The 20,686-nt window shown below is 30.7% G+C and overlaps 3 protein-coding genes across 3 annotated transcripts; 2 read left to right on the forward strand and 1 right to left on the reverse strand.

The window, feature by feature from the left end:
- Window positions 1-1,136: 1,136 nt before the first annotated feature.
- On the reverse strand, window positions 1,137-3,211 carry LOC106378789 (zinc finger protein JAGGED-like). The gene is made up of 5 exons (XM_048738215.1): window positions 2,575-3,211; window positions 2,386-2,492; window positions 2,148-2,261; window positions 1,976-2,057; window positions 1,137-1,879 (listed from the first exon to the last, which is right to left on the reverse strand). Coding segments are annotated over exons 1-5 (657 nt in total). The 5' UTR covers window positions 2,577-3,211; the 3' UTR covers window positions 1,137-1,527.
- A 3,166-nt stretch (window positions 3,212-6,377) lies between these two features.
- Window positions 6,378-8,370, forward strand: BNAA08G24300D. The gene is made up of 4 exons (XM_013822362.3): window positions 6,378-6,582; window positions 7,314-7,455; window positions 7,548-7,611; window positions 7,718-8,370. The coding sequence occupies exons 2-4, from the start codon at window positions 7,319-7,321 to the stop codon at window positions 8,009-8,011; spliced, it is 495 nt and encodes a 164-aa protein (XP_013677816.2). The 5' UTR covers window positions 6,378-6,582; window positions 7,314-7,318; the 3' UTR covers window positions 8,012-8,370.
- Window positions 8,371-19,247: 10,877 nt separating this feature from the next.
- On the forward strand, window positions 19,248-20,410 carry LOC106382352. Its single transcript, XM_013822363.3, has one exon. It carries the CDS (start codon window positions 19,618-19,620, stop codon window positions 20,161-20,163), a length of 546 nt encoding a protein of 181 aa, XP_013677817.2. The 5' UTR covers window positions 19,248-19,617; the 3' UTR covers window positions 20,164-20,410.
- The last annotated feature ends 276 nt before the right edge of the window (window positions 20,411-20,686 follow it).

Raw genomic sequence — 20,686 nt, forward strand, 5'->3', positions numbered from 1 at the left:
TTATAGGAGTAGGGTAGAATTGAAACCGAGGAGCAAAGCTAAGAAATAGTAAAAGCTGATATAAGATACTCTTTACCGCATGCAGTTGTGCAATCGTCAGACTGAAACAAGAGAAACTTAACTGCATCAATAAGTCCTTACCACAGTTGTTTATGTCTCAGTGGCTCAGTTAAGAGTCCAACTTCTTTTTAATAGGCCTTAATTTAAACTCATTCACAAAATCAATACTGAATTACTGATCCACTCAATCAATCTCCCTCTCACTCCCCTCCTTCGCTTTCTGATTGTTCATTTATTTTTATATATACATATAACTCTTGGGAAGACTGTGATTACATATCCATAGGGTTCGAACATCTCCAACCCCACTATAAAATTTACTGCAAAATGAAGTGGATTATACAGTTATGAAAAAAAAAATTACATAATCCACTTCATTTTAAAGTATTTGCAGTAAGGTTGGAGATGTTCGCTCGCCTTCTTTGACAAAATCATGATTTATTTCTTTCCATGAATAGCTCTTTATTTATCCTTTTATCACAGAAACATGCTTCAGCCGAGATCTCATTTGATCTCTCTCTTTCCCTCTTGATCGCTATTTTGACTTACAAGATATAAACTTTGTTTTTTTTTCTGTTTAGGTTTGCGTTTTGGATTTGCATTTTGGATTTTCTTAGATATTTTTATTAACGTTACTTATTTATACTATTACAAACTATGCATGGATAATATTACGACCGATAATTCTACATGTTAGATTCACGTGTGACTGCATCGACTTGAACCGTCGAAGTCTGTTTTTGATGGTACAACTTGCGCCTGAAGATTTTCTTAGATTTGTAACGTATAATGTCATGACGATGAATTCGGTAACGAAACAAATTAAACATAAAGACCACAATTTATTTATCAAAAATGTTGCAAAAATAGATAATCATAAATCATAAGAGAATTTGTACTCTCTACCCACCACTTTTACCCTATTTGCACTTCATACCCTATATCCCTCCAATTTTCTTCCCCCAACATTACCATTTTCCCTCCATTCAATGATATCCCACATTTGTTAGTATATTTAGCTAATTTACTCTAATCATAAATGTAAATTGGAAGGATTAAACATAAGAGTTAGTTATAACTCAAGTAGAAGAAGTCCAAAACTAAGTTGATCTCTCCTCTCCCTAGTCTTTCGCCACTTCTATGTTCTTTTTATATCTCCAGAGGAAAAAGAAAAGTTCAAAGAACAAATATAGAACGAGACAACACTTGGTCTCACAAACAGCTCCGAACCAGAAAGTGGTAGATGATGATAAGAAAAAACAAAATAAAAATAGTTTAAAGCTGCTCCTTCATACAAATACAAACTTCTCACATAACTCCAAAATACAACACTCCCTCTCCAGTGTGAATTTCAGTTTTTCATTATCAATTACTTTGGCATGTCTCTTACAATATTCCACAAAATATGGATAAATCTAACATTAATGGATAAAATTTTATTAAAACACACACATTTGTTCCATTGCCTTAATTATAACCATGATGTGGAGGTAGAGGCTGCGAAAGAGGAGGAGCAACCCTATAGCCATTAGCCACGGGTGAACCGATGAAGATGTATCTAGATTCAGGCAGTGAGCGACCACCGCAACCGCTATTGGTTAAGGTTTGGTGATGTGTACCATTGTTGTACAAATAGTAGTCGTCGGTGCAATGGTAAGGAAGCGATAACGGTGGGGTAGGAGACCGTGGTGGATAAAGATAAGGTTGCACAAGTGGTGGTGGCGGCAGAAGTGCGGAGGGGGAGAACAATCTTGGTGGATACATCATTGGTTTGTATGGTGTTATTGGGTCTCCTATATGCATATCTCCATGCTGATAACTATATAGAATATAACAATTAATGTTGATTAAAATGATATCTATAGTAAAGGAAAACGAATTAAAATTGCATAAGAAAGAGAGAAATCAAAAATACCTAAATGGAGGTCCTTGATGAGGAGGAAATGTATTGTTGCGAAGAAGTTCACGAGCTTTGTTTAGTGACTCCGCCTCCCTCTCTAAAATCACCATAACAAAAGTTAAATTTATTTATGCAAACTCATACATATTAATATATACACATACTATACAAAAACGGGGTCTCTTGCCTTGACGGTGGCGGTTCATGTGGCCACCGAGAGCTTGGGATTTGAAGAACTTGAGTGAACAAAATCTACATTCGTACTCTTTTCCATCTTTGATGTGCTTCTCTCTAAATCCTCCTACTCAATACTATATTAATTTGATTCTCATAATAAATAATCAAGTGTACATCTATTGATTAGATGATTTAATAGTTCGAATTAATAAAATTAAGAGAGTAAAATAAGCTAAAGTAGTATGTACCAGAGGATGAAGATGAAGACGAGCCTTCTTTAAAGAATGGGAAAAAGTCTATAGAAGGATCATCAGGTAAGTTATTAAGATCAAAAGTGTTATTATCTTCAGCTCTCCTGCAAAATTTTACGTATCAATAGAATTAATAAAGATTTAGCAAGAGCAATAAAGAGAAAAAGAGAGGACAGAGACACCAACATGAGTACCGAGAAGACAGAAGAGAATAAGCTAAGCTAAAACACTTAAGGGAGTGAAGAATGGCGGGATAAGAGAAGCTAATTTGTGAGATATCTTTTTATCAATATATATCTTTATTTCTCTAGAAATGAGAAAATTGGGCATGGAACCCAAAGTGGATTGCTTTGTGACTTCTAAGCAAGAGAACTATAACTTGAGATGGGATAATAGGTCAAGGTATCCCTTAGTATATATAATGATCATGTATACAACAACAAGTCCAATGTAAATTCCATGTTGTTATTAGATGTATGATATTACATATACATCCAATTAAATTTTCATTCATACTTTTAGTATCATATATTTATTTTTATAGATTTTGTTGTTTCTATAAGAAATTACTACGAAATGTTTAGTTTGTTAATAGCTAGTGACTAATTCATGACTATTTTTGGTATCATAGTAGATAGGGATGTCATGATTGTCTTGCTGTTGATCGCCATGATGTTATTAACATTTGCGTGCAGATCATTTCTTTCTTGTTTTGCCTACTCCAAATTATTGGCATGAAATTAATATTATCAGTGTGACCTCTCTTTTCGCAACTATTCATCCTCTCTCACTTGGTTATTCGGTAGCTGATTATATAAATGAAAAACATAAATTTACTTTTTTGCTGAAAAAATAGAACAAAAATTTAAAGTTTGACTCAAATTTAATCAAAAATATCTTAAGTGACTCAAATTTAATCAAAAATATCTTATATATTAAAACAGAAGTCTGTGATTTTTTTTAAACAGATCTAATGGACATATTCATAAAAAATCATGTTACATTTAATCTCTAATCTTATTATTTAAATATTGGACATACCATAAATTTTTATTGGACTATCAATAATATGATTTAAACAATAGATGATCCATTAGATTTATGGATAGTATAAATTAAATAGATGCAATTTAGTGTTTAAAATTATACCTCCATATGTTAATTATTTAAATATTTGTCGATGTTAACTTTTAAAATTATAAAGATTTTTTTTAAATAACAAAAATCATATTATCTAACAATGATTAATCTTCACTACCTTACACCAATGAAAACAAATTTTAAACTATATAGTTTATTTTAAAAATTAAGCAAAAACTAAATGCTTAATTATTTACTCTATAATATAAATCTATGAAGCGAAAATTTTAATTTTTTAAAAGCTTTCTAAATTTGTGAAATGTTGCAATATTTTTGAATATGACAATAAAATAATATTTTACTAATATTTATATATATAGTTACGATTTTAATAATGAAATAATAATCCAAAAATATATATATAGAAGAAGATACAAATACATGTGAAAGTTTGAAACAATCTAATCTATTCAATAAAAAATATATTTTAAACTTATCATGTTTTAAAAATTGATAGACACATATATATTATAATATATATCACTTTATAATTGAAAACAAAATGTTTATATAAAAATAAATAAAAATAAAAATTTGTGCGCTTGTACGGATCGAGATCTAGTTAATTTTATTAAAACATAAATAATATATTGTGATAAGGGAAATCACATGGACTGTCTACGTGAAAAGACTATAAAAGATCTCGGTTTTGAACTACCAAAGACATGTGGTCATGCGTAAACAGAAAAAGGAATCCTTCTCTTACGGTTATGTACGTAAGATTTTTGTTTTTTTTTTTCTTTTTGATAAATCCTATTCGCTGATCCGATCCGTCCCTGATAGAACGCATTTAGTGTTACATAGTTAACTAACCTAAAAATGTATTATAATGCTTGACCAAAGTTTGAAATATCTTTTCGACTAATGTCAGGGGTGATATTATCTGAAATCGGCCAGACAATATATTTGTGATTAGGGATTAACTGAAAACAACAGTGATAAGTAGATTTCACTATGAATTAAAATGTCACTTCGTCGGTGACATTTATTTGGTGTAAATAGGAGTATTTACTAGGAGAGGTTAGGCACCGCTGACCGCTGTCCCAAAAAAGCCAAAAATAAAAATATGAAACTGAAAACCGTGCACAACGCAACGTTTTTCAAACGAATTTATGAAATGTGTTTGATTAGAAATTAATTAAAAACTAGAGATTGACCCGCACGTCCGTGCGGGTGTTAATTTTTACGGTTTTATAAATTATTTGTTATTTTATCATTAGTGTTATATATTTAAGATGTGTCGTCGAATAACTAATTGTATTCAAAATATTTGGTTTGAATCGGGTAATAAGATTATTTTTGGTACAAATATACACTCTTTTGAGATACATTGGTTAATTAAATATTTTTATATTTCTACACATCAAAATCAAAATCATTCAGACCCGAGAGGATCCAACTCAAGCATCATACATAAATTTATAATATCCAAGTGGCGCCTAATTTAAAAATCCAAAAAAATTAATCCCGAAAGAAACAACTTGTACCTCAATGAGTATCCGAATGTCCATATACTTAACTGATTTTGCAAATAGATTAAAAAGGAAACTCTTTCTATATATTTGGCAAAAATAAGAAAAATAGAAAGAATTTTTTATTTAATAAAATAGTTATATGAAGTGAAACATTAAGTGATAATAAATATAATACTTTTTAATTATTTTGATTTAAATTATTATCTTGTTCATATAAACTATGCCTTTGAATTATGTGTTTTGCTATGTAATTTTTCACCAATTGGAACTAAGACAAAAGAAAGTTTTAGTAAAACATATTAAACCAAACTATTAACCATATGCAAAACTCGGTTATCTTACATTTTTATTTTTTTTATAATTGCACAAAGTTAATATTGATTAACTAATAAATAAAAATCTACATTATTACTTTTACGGTAAATATAATTAATGATGTAATATATTGTTAAAGTAATATAATTAATGAAATTACTAAAATAAAACTATACTTATATTTTTATACATTAATATTTGTTTTTCATAATTAGTGTTTTATATTTTATATATGTCGTAATATAACTAATTGTATTCAAAAGATCCGGATCGAATCAGATAATATGGTTATTTTTGGTACAAATATCCAAACCCGTTTCAAATACATTGGTTATTTAGATATTTTAGGGTCATATACATCAGAACCAAACTCATCCAGACTCAAAAGGATTCAACTCAAAACCTACACATAAATTTATAATATTCAAGGAGTGAGTAATTTTAAAACAAAATAAAACGATACCCGAAAGGAACGACTCGTACCTAAGTGGATATTTAGTGTTCATGCCTAACTGATTTTATAAACTAATATAAATGATATTTTTTATGTGTTTTGCTAAATTAAGTGAAACTGAAAGAGTTTTTTTATTTAGTAAGCAATTATATTGAGTGAAAAATTAAGTGACAATGAATGTAATTCATTTTTATTATTTTGATTTAAGTTATGATTTTATTCACTAAACATGTTTTTGAATTATGTTTTTGGCTACGTAATTTTCCACTGATTGAAAAAAAAAATGTTATAGTATAACAAATTAAAACAAACGTTTAACCTTATGCAAAACTCAGTTATTTTACTTTTTTGATTTTATAATTGACACAAAACTAATATTGATTAACTACTAAATAAAATCTACACTATTATTATTATGGTAATATAATTAATGATGTGAAATATTGTTAAGACAATATAATTAATATGAGTGAAATATGGAAATACAATTAATGTAGTACTGCTATCTTCGTTTCCAAACAATTTTCAGTTATAGTACTATTCATGTTTCCAAACATTACTAAAGTGTACTTCAGTTTTAATAATATAGATAAAAGTTAAAGTAAAGTAAAACAAGCGTTTCGAAATTAATCATAAATAAGTAGATGCGGATTCTATTACATTGCTGTCTGTAGGTTCTATATTTCTATCTGCCTTTGCTGTTAACCTAAGAGCCATTAGACTTTTCTTCAGATCTCTCTTTCTCTTTCTTCTTCTTGGCTCAAAGCTGCTTCTCGTCCAAAAGAACGATCTCTGCTTTTCAAGCTTCAGGTATCTCTCTCGAATATCTTGTGCTTTTGTTTCTGATCTAATCCTCGGTGTTTTGGGTTAAACTCTGGTCTGGATCTGAGTGACTCTTGCATTTTCTGTTAAAGATTCTTGTCTAATGTGTTCTTGATTTTCATTTTTGGATCTGAAACTTATCATGCATGTCAGATGCTTCACGTCTCCTTTAGAGATCATATGTGTGTTATCGAGAAGCATAGATTTTCATCATTTCCATATCTATCTAGATCATGGAATCACAGTTTATGTTCTTCTCCATCTGTTTTCTTGAGAAGCTATATTTATTTCAAAATGCATCAGATGAATTTCTCACTATTCGAGTTAGACTTTTTCTTTATGACTTTTCTTTTTAGTTTACTTAAATATTTTTAATAAAGACAAGAAAAGATCATGTCTCCACTATGATCTTGACAGCATCACTATATAAGCTAAAAATTATTAAATTAAAAAAAAAATCTCAGAAAACAGTATCGTGGAATTTGTCAAGTGGCTGATTTCTGTCTTAATTAAAGAATTTAATAATTAATAAAATTCCTAACTAATTAATTAAATACGATATTATGACCAGATCTCCATAATAAACACGTTACCGTTTGACCACCTCTTCTCTTCCCTTATCCTATTTAACATTCTTATTTATTTTTGCCTCCTCCATCAATCTCTCCTCAAGATAAGTTTATTCGCAAGTGGTTGATTTGATTGATTCTTTTGAGCAGCAAAGATGAACTGCTGTGGAGTTCAACAAAACGCTTTCGAGGTGATGAGGAGGAGCAGAGACGCCGTCGTTTGCCCTAAACCACGTCGTGCCGGTGTCCTAAACCACCACCACCTTGCTCGGTCTCTCCGTTGGCAAGTCAGGTAAAAACATACTTTCTTTATCTCTTTTATTTTCTTATAGAGAGGAATAACGTTTTCATCAATCATTTTGTTAAAATATGTTTTTATTTCAGTCACCAGATGGAGCTATGCGAGTCGAATTCAAGAAGTGATATTTTGGATTTCATACTCGCTAAGGTTAATATAAATAACCTTTTGCTCATAGCTAGAATTTGTATATATAAAATATTATGTATTTTGTGTTATGTGAGATTGATCTTGTGCATATATATTTTATTTATAGGGTGGTGGTTGTGAACAAGATCCGACGCCGGAGCTATTCTTCACAGGGTCACCGCCGAGTAGAGTTTCTAACCCGTTAACCAAAGATTCACTCTTTCAGGACGAGCTTCTCGCGGTGGCTCCTCCTCCTCCGTCGACTCCACGAGCAACCAAGCCGCCGCCACCGTCTTCTCCAAGGAACGGTGGCGGTTGCGTTAGGGCGACGACTAACTTTGGGAACAATCCTGCGGTTCGTGTCGTGGGATTTAATTGCCTTGACATGGACAGACGCAACAGTGTTCCTACTCTTGCATAAGAGTCCCAAAACATGCATATATATATAACAGAGAGGGCTAAAAACCATTCAAAAGGTTTAGGAGTCTGTGGATCAAGTGGGTCTGTGGAAAATTTGTAAATATTTTCAAGAAAAGGTAATTTTATAAAAGATATATAAATTTAGGATTTGAGTGTCCAATTTGGGAGTTTTGTAAAAGTAAAAGGGAGAGAGAAGGGTTTGTGAGTGTTAGTGAAGAAAATAAGAGCATCAGTGTTCTTCACTATTGTAGCAAAAGGAATGAATTTTGAAATGTGAAGATATCATTTCTACTCTTTTTTCTGTTGTCTCTTTTGTACAGATGTAATTTTCATGGGAAATGAAATTTTTAGTCTTATTTATTTACTTGTTTTCTGGCAAACATCAATCAATAATGGTATACTATCATGTCTTTTTGGTAAACTACTATCATGTCTTCGCGCTCTTGTATGTATCAAACTTTCAATATGATACATGATCACTGAAAAAAATGGTTTCATATTCTTTCAACATTTACAATATTAAATTATTAATCAAGTAAGAAGAGTGGTCATCATGCCTGCTTTTAACAACATTAATTATGTCGAATCAAAAATTCGTACTTATTTTTAAAAGTTTTACTTGTTCTAAAGTAAATTAAAGGAACACAAATGATATGATCATTTCTCTATACATAAATATCCAAAGATTTATAAATTTCGCATATCGTCTTACAATTTGCAACATATAACATGCTACCAACGTTCTTTAACAGAATCTAACATGTTAACAACATGATTTAAGACATTTTTAATTGTTTTGAAATTTCAAAATGTTTTAACCAAATATATAAACTCATCGTATCCACGATCCTTCACTGGCCCAGCTTCGTTCCTATTGGTCTGAAGTCTTCGCGAGCCCAAGTTCACGAACATGACTAACGCACACAATGATACAAGTCCATTGCTATGTTCGCCTTGCTTCCAATAGATTGTGATTATTAATCGATAAAAATAGGAACGAACTAATATAGTATACACATACATGGCCAATGGTTACAGACCGGGCATGTGACATGAGGACAACTTATTATTTCTCTGTCTGTGGATCTATTTCGATTGTTTGCTTAAAACTTTGGAAAATCAAACTAATAATATTGAATTATCTTGTTTTATCAGATTATAAGAAATATCTAATTACAAAAACTATAGCTAAAAGTTTTTCACATAACTATAGTTACAATTATAATACTTATATTATATGTTACATTTTACATGACGCTAAAGATTGTACAGTTATTGTGATGATGTTATTATAAATAACGAAAAAACGATTTAGCACAAGTATTCCATGACCAATTAGATCATACGTGCCGCTTTTAGTTAAACCTACACTAGAAAAAATTAAAATATAATTACAGGATAAAAATAGGTTGACAGGTTTAGTTGTGAAAGATATTAGCCAGGTTAATTTTTCAAAAAAAAAAGAAACATTAGCCAGTTTAATAGACTTGCGAAAACGTCTTGAAATCGAACAAAGTAGCGTTGCAGTGTCACGTCATAAACATTTCTTTTATCCTTTTGAATTAATTAGTAGTCCCTATATATTCGTCCAAAAATATACCCACTCAAACATTATATTGAACTTTTAACAAAATATGCTTGCTTGGAAAATTGTTTTTGAAGACGTCTGTAAAAGGAAAAATAAAAGAGACATTTTTTATTTTCTAAAATTAAAAGAAGAATCGAGGACAAATAATTTAAAGTTTCTCTTTTTTTTTCTCTTACAAAATTGTCCAGCTTAATCATGCATCAGTTTTTTTAATCAACGAGTCATATGTAAGTACCTTAAACACATAAATCGATTATACTATAAATGTATAGAGAGGTACAAAAAAATTATGAATGAAGTAAGTTATACTTTGGATACTTTTCTATCATCTAGATCCAGGGATTTTGCATATCCTAAATTCACGTACCTTCTAAAATATTATTAACCAGAAATTTAAACATTAGTATAAACTATGAAATACATTCTTACAAGTTTCTGGTTAATTTTATTTATATTTCCCTTTATCTTAGTTTGCAAAACTGGTGTTGGTGTTTCAATTAAATTCAATTAAATTCGCCTAATATTATTTTCTTGACATGCAATAATATTTTTTTGTTGTTTCGCCATATAACTTTTTCAGGTATACTATATGTCAATCAATTATCTGTTAATATCTACCAAAATAAATTTTCAGATAATTCTGCCGTTACGCTTTGAATTTCTGGTCAAGCTTTTAAAACAACCCTTCCAAGTCAAACGTCCCTATAATTTTCTAGATAACAAAAAAAAAAGAAAAAAAGGCAGACGTTACAAACTTGAAATATCGATAAATGGCCGAGTACTTTTTTTATTATTTACTTGTAACTTGTATCTGAGGGTCTGACACCATCGACGCAATTAATCGATACATTATTCCGTAGAGCCGACGGTGATTGTGATAATGACGTGGATCCATTGGATACGACATTGCCGCGTAAGGTGTGTTACAGTTACATTACACGTTGCACATTCACTGTGCACGTCGTCTACCTCACGATAGATTTTTCAGTTGCTTTTTTATTTTATTTTTTGAAAAGGCTTAGATTTTTCAGTTGTTTCCCTTTTAATTATAGTTTTCTTTATCCATTTGAATTTATTTTGGAGTTGATATATCAAATTCAAACAGAAAAGGTAAATCACTCTGAATTAATTTTGTAATAAATATTGTTTTGTAATTCTCGAAAATAGATAAAAACCAAACAAGTTTTTTATTCTAGTGCGAAGGTCAAGTCTAAGGCTGCTTATAAATATTTATATTTTATCATCGGCTGCTAACTATTTTATGTCTCAAATAGTCAATTGATAGAAATTTAGCTAATAACTTTTTTCACCAAAGACTATTTCTAATAATCATTCTATTTTTCTCTTCAAAATAGAATAACCACATAATAGAAATAAATTTATTCCAAATAACACTCTATTTTACAGTAAAAAATAAAAAGAACAAAAAATAAATTAGATACACTATTTATAAAATAATCTCATTTTTAATTATATTATAGAAAAAACAATAAAATATCATTAAAGCATTTTTACTGTAAATTCTATTTTAGAATAGAAAAAATAAAGTGGAATTAGAGATGCTTTTAAATTCAAATCAATATTTAAAAGTATTTTAGTTGAACAAAGAAACATTCACAAAAATAAAATTGAACAAAGAGAAAAACTAAAGCCTAAGCTAACCATTATCAGATGGATTGTACACACGAGCCGAAGTATACTGAAAATTTCTTTCAACCTTAATCGCATCAGTTTCTATCTAATGGCTGGTTATATATATCTACTACACAAATGCGTTTTCAAACTTGCAACTAATCTTTTACATGAGAATAGTCAACGTCTATTTATGAAAATTTTAGTTGATCAAGAAAAAAAGGTCAACGTCAATTTTAGTCGATAACCTGCTTTGTAATTCGGAAATAATAAAACTGGCCGAATAGAACATATATGTTAGTGATCAAATTTTGAAACAATGATTGTTAATGCGTAATCATTCCGCGGAGGCAATTATCATAGCGCTGGCCGAAGACAACAGGAAGTGAAAGGGACGCGCACCTGAACCGTCCTTCTACATTCTATATAAAATTCCAGCTCAGAATGATGACAGCAAATTTTATAATAAAAACGGTGCAATTACAGTTTGTACAGAATTAGAATGCAACGCGGGACAACTATAGTTCTAATTGAAAATCAATGCATAATGTTGTTTGATTGGTAACAATACATATTTTCGGTATCGAATGATTATTTAATAAATATAATAGTAATAGTCTAGAAAATAATTATATAAAATATATTAGAATAATATAAATAATGTATTAGTATAATAAATACATTTCAAAATAAAAATGTCTTAAAGTGAAATGTGTTTGATAAGTGTAGTTTTGATAAAATAATCGATACAAAACAATTTGATTTCTTAAAAAATATTTTGTGGTTTTACTAGACAAATATTAAAAATAATATAAAATATAAAATTGGTTTTGATTTTTGAGTTTTAGAGATATAAGATTTGTTCGGGTAATTGGTAGGATCCAGACCCAAACCGAACCAAAAAAAAAGTTTGGTCCAGTTCAGTTTTCTTGTCCCGAAGAGAATAAGTAACGTAGTAGAAAATATGATTTAATATTTTGTTTTAAAATCAGAATTCAAGAAAAAACGTTAGTTAGTGCACATACTTGAAAAATAAATACATATTTTAATAGAATATATTTTCAGAATATATGAAATCTACAAATTTATTAGCTTTATTAAATCTATGTTTATAGTTTCCTTTAACTTATAGATAAAAGGTATACAACTTTGTAAAGTAAAATGAATAGTTTAGATAAAATAATATTTTATGAAAAAACCGCACCATATTTGAAGATGTATTTGACGAAGTGTGTTATTTGTCATAATTAGAACAAACAAACAAAAAATTACAAAAAGAAATATGTTCACTGCGTTATTGGAAGAAAACGTTCCGCACAATAAATTTTCTTATGATTGGTAACGTTTGCGTAATTCCACTCGAAACAGTGTAATTACGTCTCGCACCGCGGTTGTCAATCACAAAATATATATCTTATATATTAGTGGAATCTTTCTACTAGTTTAGTATTTACTCCATAAATATGTCGATTTTCGTTCAAATTTATAGAAACTGCATACTCAATTTCTTAATTAATATTTTTTTATTGTAAAAATGTTGGATTGAAACCTTTAATTCGTTTGGGTCATGAATAATAGTCAGTTGTTTAATCTCTTTTCCGTAGCTGTTAAAATTTGAACATGACATATTAAAGGATACAGACTTTATCACTATAGATAGCAATTCCGTATGATTAATTATGATTTTAAAAAACTTTTTTATATTTTTTAATAATAATTTCGCCATTCATCGTGAAATTGTTCATGATATTGTATATACTATAGTTAATTTATCATCATTCATAATAGAAGCTATATAACGATGTATCAAGTGGACGTCAAAAAAAAAAAAAAAACGATGTATCAAGTGTTAACAAAAAAAAACTTATTAGTATTACTATCGTCTGTATTTACCACAACACGAATTCAGATAAATCTAACAATTAATCTTATAATATGCTACATAAGTTAAACACCATCACCCACTTTCATTGGTTAATCTTCAGCACATGGTCCCTCGTTTAGCTAATAGTTCCCATCTTTTAATGTCGATGATACACATGCCCAAAATATAAACATGTATATTAGTCGAAGAAAACTCTTGATATGCCACCATATCGTGTGATGTACCTTAACCTGGCTCTGATACCATGATAAGTTTCTTGGGCTTCCAACTTAAAACCAATTGGCAATTAGTGGATTGGCCCAAGTCCCTTATATATTACTCAAGTCCCTTTCATATATTCGATGTGGGATCTTCTCTCCAATAGAAGAGTCGTTTTACGTGTTGAGAAAGAGCAAAAATATCGAATCGTGTCATGTGTTGCGCTCCATCCCCGATCTTCCATCAGCACATAAATTTTGTGTTGGTTGAACTGTTTTCATACCATAAATCACAACTGACGTAACCTAAAAGGCTAAAACCATCATCCAAATTATTATTTGTTCAAAACAAAAATATTAAAAGGTGAAATTGTAACATAATTGTAAAATAATTCAAACCTAATTTGGGCTATATTCATGCATTTACATGATATTGTAATATTCTTTCTTTTGTTGGGTAGGTATACTCAAAGAAGAAGAAAAAAAGTCGGTATACTCAAAACTTTTTAATGAAGATATCATTTATTATTTTTCAACAAAAATGTAACTGCAAAATAATAGAATGCGAGTTTTTTTTTTTTGGTAAAATGTTAAATAATAGAATGTGAGTTAATTTTGTTAACATATACTTCTAGGTTAAAAATGTCCAAACCTAACAAATAAAACAACACGATGAATGAATAATAAAATATATATACATATACATATGTGCGGAATGTAAACACAATCTGGCTACTTCAACTAGTTTTGTTAGCATTTAAAGTACCAAAAAATAGATCGATAATAATTCATGTCCGTATATAACTTATAAGATGCAGTACTAAACTTGGTGGGGGCATGAAGATTCATCAACCACAACTCTTTGTTTGTAACTACAGTTTTTTCTCGCTTTTCAAAAAAAAAAAACTACAGTTTTTTCTAAGTAACTACAATTTTTTCTAAGTAACATATATGCCTTGTCACTTTTCACATCTAAATATAAGAGTTAGTGTTTCAAAAAAAAAAAAATATATATATATATATAAGAGTTAAAGCACCAAATTAACTGCCCAAAATATACCATTCGAAGTTACAAATGCTTAGCCAAATGCAATTGAGTTGGCACCTTAGAATCTATTGATCACATTACTTCATCACAAATATTAAAAAATATATATATATATATATTAAACAGATACATGTCAGGTGAAAACTTGTCAAATCTAAAAAAAATGTTTTTGTTTATAATGAAATGAAAAATAGGGTTCGTTGGGTGGGAACCACGCAATTTACTTACTTTGTGAGGTAGTGTGTACTTGACTGCTTTGTGTTCACGTGATGCGTTGTTAATGGAGCGTATATATGTTTCAAGTGTATTTGGTTTAATCATATAAAAATGAAAACCACAAGTATATGCTAGGGTGTTGATATTAAAACATACTATAGATTTTGAAACTGTCCCCAGTTTGATATCTCGTATCGAACATGCGCATTACACTCACAAAACACAATTATGCTCCACCTTCACTTTAATTAATTTATTTTTCACGATTCAAGTTTTTTTATTTTCATTTTTTCAAATCACTTTATAAATACAGTAAGACTTTTGAGGATCTGTGCTGTATTAAATAATTTTAATTGTTGACAAAAATAATTAATTGATTATGATTTATCTATAAGAGATTATGTAGCTCACATAGCTTTCATCAAGAGTAGGCATTTGTTGAATGTTAAGAAATAATAATATCACATATATTAGTATTACTTTAGATCATTATTTGTAAATAACTTTTAATCATCTAGTAAATGCTATCATTCGTGTGTTGTGTTGTGTTATTGCTAGAACGTGTAATCGTTGTTTAATATATGAAGTAATTATTAAAAAATACAAAATTTTCAGTAAATGTAACTAGAGTAAATATACAATTATATTGAAATATACGTACAAATGATAGTGAATACCATATACTAAATTATATAATCATTAAAGACATTAATTACTAAAATATTTTTATTTGGTATTAGTTATTTTATTTTTGTCTTATATTATTTATATTAAAATGAAAACACATCTCATTTGTAAAAAAAAAAAAACTTTTTATATATATATTATAATAATTTTTCTAAAAATTAATATAAATGATCAGAAACCACATAATTGGGAACCATTACTTTGTGAAAAGAAGAATCCTCCAAGGCATGCCAGGCTGGGTCACTGCGGCTGCTCTAACCAAAACTATAGACAAAACAATCCGGACAAGGATCTCGTTTCGCTTCTCTTGGCCACACAAGCTGGAGAGTCTTCATCGAAGCTGGTTTGCAGTTTATTCGAGCTGTATACTTTTGCTTGCTAGAATCTTTTTTTTTTTGTTGCAAAATCAATTCTTTACACTTTGATAAGGCATCCGTTCATTCAATTATAAATGTCATTTCTATTATTTGATTAATCACAAAAAATTCATTTTAAAGGAAAAAAGCCTTTAATCTTTTTTTTGTGCACCGAAAAAGCCTTTATTCTATTATTCTATTTTTAGTTGACATTTAGAAGGTTTTCCAGGTTTGAAAGAGAACGTATCAGTGTTACAAAAAAAAAAAAAGAGATAACGTAACTAAATACGTGTAGAGTTTATTAATGTATCAAATTTATTGTTTGTAGTGAACCTTGGGATTCTTTTTATTTTTGAAGAAGGACTTCGGGTTTCTTGAAATCCATTTGTAGATACGTGTATGATTTGCACGACGAGACAAAAATTATATCACATGAATGCCTACGTATACGCATACTTAGGTGATATAAAAAAAAACTAAAACCATCCAAATATCCGAAGAGGTGCATTTTATCTTCTGGATCTACTTTTGTTGTCATCTAACTTTTTATATTTTTCGAGTTAATAATTTAAGGTCTGAACCTTTTCGGATGTGTACGATACCTCCGACCGTCTACGGCTAATAGACCATCTACATCCGTTCTTTTGGTTCATGAAATTTTTTTCGTCTGACGGATGATGTATTAATTTTTTCAAAGGCTCAAAATCATTATTTACTGACTCCGCAATCACCATCCGAATTTTTTTCGTACTTTGGTCTCATTCGTAGTGTATATCCATCTTTCAACTATTCTAATCTAAGCATAGGAGTTTAATTGGATGTGTGACAGAAAAATTAGATCAACTTTAGTAACATAGATAGTCAAATCAATTTTTTAAAACTTTTCATATATCACAGTTCATGATGCCACAGATACAAAAAAATGTTCAAATGCAATCATGTATATACATGACCGCAACGTTAATCCTAAACTGCGAAAACTCCAGAGTTGGTACGAAATTTGACGTATGAATTCTGATTACTCCATATGAGAGAAAAAAAAACTTTAATGCGATAGAGGTTCAATAAGTTATCGCTTGTACATCTAGCAAATGAATCGTAGGTCACTCACCACCATAAATCGTACCAATATGTTTGATTTGGACCGCTATAAATGCCTTGACAAAAAAAGGTGCAACGTGCATCTTTGATAATACAATCACCTATTCTTTTTCTTAAAGTAATGGTTCGATTATAAAAGAAGAAGAAAGTAATCAATCGACAACTATATGTGTTACCCAAGAATCACAACTTTGCTTAAACCACGTATATTGGCAATACGAAGATGCCCATTGCCCACCAAAAAACAATCGCCTTTTGTGTAAACCCACACCTTATTCCAAAAACTCAAAATTTATCAACTTGCCTACTTTTTAAATAGAGACTCTCAATAGTAATAGTACAAGAATATATAAATATACTAGGGTCGGCCCGCCCTACGGGCGGGATATTAGTTAATTTGATATTCACTAAATGCTCGAGTTGAAATTTGTTTTAAGATTTAAGAATTTGGTTATCTGTTATGTCTTACTTATTAGTATGCGGTGGTATAGTTGTTTTTCGATTATTCTTGCTTTGGTATTGTATCAAATTAACTAATTGTATAACTCATAATTATAGATGTACAAATGTAGATTTGTGATAAAGTCTGATGACAATACTGTTTTTTTTTTAATTTTTATTCATAGTGGAGTGTGCATGTGTCAGAAAGAAGCCTATAACAACTTTTATGTTTTTGTGTATGGATTTTAAATATATATTATTTTGTATAATGCATACTTGTTCTACAACATTTGATTGTAGACTAAAAAAATTGTTTTTTATATTTTTAAAAGAGAAAATATTTAGTCTAGAATATAACATGCACATATGTATTGACTATATATAGAAGTTGAGTGTTATTTTAAAATGACATATGTATAGAGATTTTTCAACTATTACTTCACTGGCACAAAACATTTATAACTGTAAATAATTTCTTTTAAAAGCAAAACTAATAAAAGCGTGTACAACAAATGTATTTTGATATATATTATATGCATCAAGTTATAAAGGTTGGAAACATTGCAAAACTGTTTGGAGCAAAGTTTTTAACTTCACGATTTTCATCTTGACGTCAGTTCAGTGTCGGCCCTGGCCACAAGCAGAAGAAGCATGGGCTTCCAGCTGACACGATAATAAGTATTTTCGCGGCCACATATTTATAAAAAGTGACTTTAGCCTAGTGGTTCTAAGAGAAATTACCAGTGCTAGAGGTGCTGGGTTCAATTACCCTTAACTGCATTTATTTATTTTGGCCCTAAATATAAAATGGGACACATGTCACTCCCAAAACGCACAAATTGATGATGTGGCTTCACGGGAGAGAGGCGAACATTTCTTTATATATATAGATATGAGTAGATTAAAGCTTTACTCGATTGCTCAGCATAAAATAAATTATTTTTGTTTCCTAGCAACGAAGAATTATTAAAACTGTAAATTGTTGTTCCGCGACAATTACCTGAGTGATGAATTAATAAAAATGTTGAATCAGTTCAGATTTAACATACCATGAATTATAATCGATTTTTATTTCGAACTGGTCATATTTAGTGTTGTTTTCCATTGTGTTCAAAAAAAAAAAATAGTGTTGTTTTCTTATTATGAATTTGTCTTTAATTAAGTTCGACAATCAGTTCAGGTTTAACATACCATGAATTAGAATCGATTTTTATTTCGAACTGGTCATATTTAGTGTTGTTTTCTTATTATGAAATTGTCTTTAATTAAGTTCGACAAATGGAAATATGAGACAAGCAAACTCGTAGTGGAAACGTTTTACCAAACCTGTGAACATGGGAAAAGGTAAAGCATCTGTGCCAAAAAAAACCTATTACGTTTACGTGTAGATACTCAAATTAAATATGATTTCAGACATAGATATGTCATACGCGAAGCTAAATCTTCCATACAAAAATGCTTTCACATAACTCAACTTATACTAGTGGATTAACATAAACAATAGACAAAAGCTTGAATCACACTATATACACATATACATGATCCATTCTTTTCTCTCTTTTTCTTTTTTTGGTTCTGTCAGCTTAAACTGTGAACTGTACCATAGGTCCATAGTAGATGAAGTTGAATCAATGCCCAATGGTGCTCACGGACCACCCAAAGTCTATAACCGCTATATTAGGTAAAACAATTTGATCGAACACATATTTCGTATTTACAGTCTTGTGAAATACTTCCACATCTTGAAATAAAAACACTCAAGGGATGCATATGCAGAGTGGTTGCATAATGGATCTAGCTCGCTCACCTAACAAGCAAACACGCATGTAATGAATGAATAAGAGAAAAACAAAAGAAGTTCACAGAGCATACCAGAAACATATAAATTTATTTATGTTTTGAAATCTATTGGTATACTTTAAGAAAATTGCATACATAGAAAAAAATAATGTAAAAGTTTAACATTTCAAGTTTGAGATTTTTCTTTAGAAAATTAGTTTGAAAAATCAAGAAGGGATGATAAAAAAAGAAATATCCAGAGGGCATAATTGACTGGGCATCATGTGCACTGGAACGTGACCGGACCTCAAGTGCGAATTCAATCCGATTAATAATACTTTTGAAAATTAGAAAGTGACATATGGAAGTTTTCAAAAGAAATATTTTTAGAAATAATAAAAAGATAAGAAACCAGAAAAGACTAAAAAAAAAAAAAAGAAAGAAATAACAAAGCGAGGGCTCCGTGATTCCAAAGGATTCGCTCTCCCACGCGCCTAACAATCCGTCACATCTCACGCGTCTCTCTCTACGTTTTATCTTCCTCCCTCTCGTCTCCTACTATAAAACCTCGTGTTCCCTTCTTTCCCATTCTGCACCTCTATCTCCCACTAATTTCGATACTGCCACTGAAGAAAAAAAAAAAGCTCCACCGAACAAATAAAATAAATCGATATTCTATGGCGGGGGAGACGCTAACTCGGACTAACTCAGCTGAGCCAACCGATAAAAAGCGAGTCAGGGACGAGTCTGACGGCGCGATTCTCGACTCGCCGGAGGTGAAGAGGCTGAGAGATGATTTATTCGACGTTTTCGATGACTCGGATCCCGAACCGGTGAGTCAAGATCTCGACTCGGTCATGAAGAGTTTCGAGGACGAGTTATCTTCGGCGCAGCCCCCCGGCGAGACTCAGCCGGATCTCGGTTACCTTCTAGAGGCTTCCGACGATGAGCTCGGCTTGCCTCCACCGGTTTCCGTCGTGAAGGAGGTGGAGACCACGGAGACGGTGGCGGATTTGCTACGAGCGTCGTCGGATTCGTCGGGAATCGACGAGTTATGGGGGTTCGAGGATCACGCGCCGGATTACGGCTCTTTAGATTTCGGTTCCGGCGTCGGAGATGGTGGAGATTACGTCACCGTTGAGGGGCTATTTGATTTTTCCGGCGAATGTTTTGATTCCGGCGATCTGTTCTCGTGGCGGCCGGAGTCTTTACCGGCGGAATAAAACGAACTTTTTTCTTAGGTAGGAAATTAAAAACGGTGCCGTTTTGTAAAGCGTTTGGGCTTCCCTGCCGTTTTTTTACCCCTACCATGCTATGGTAGATGGTGGTTAAATGGTTAATTTCCTATGGGTTATTGATTATGAAGATTAGGAAAGTTAAATATTATGTTAGTGGGTGTAATTTTGTAGATTAGTATGTGCGAATTCGTTTGTTCTTCCCAGATCTTTAATTATCTTCTCTCTTTGAATAGTTTTGTTAATGTGAAAATGTTGGTATAAAAACTCTGTTAATTTTGGCTGATTCTTTAACATCTGACGACAAACCTGATTTATTTTTCTGACAAAGGCGAAAAATAGCCCATGAATAATCTAGTATATAGCCCAAAAGGTCCAAAATGAACAACCACCACGAGGCCTTCGACTTGATTTCTGTCTTTTTGAGCGGTTGCGAAACGAATGATGGTTGGGTTTGATACACATGTAGGAGATGACTTTGGAGATGTCTGTTTTGTTAGAGATAGGGAAC

This window comes from Brassica napus, chromosome A8 (assembly GCF_020379485.1).
Source record: "Brassica napus cultivar Da-Ae chromosome A8, Da-Ae, whole genome shotgun sequence".
Lineage (NCBI taxonomy): Eukaryota > Viridiplantae > Streptophyta > Magnoliopsida > Brassicales > Brassicaceae > Brassica > Brassica napus.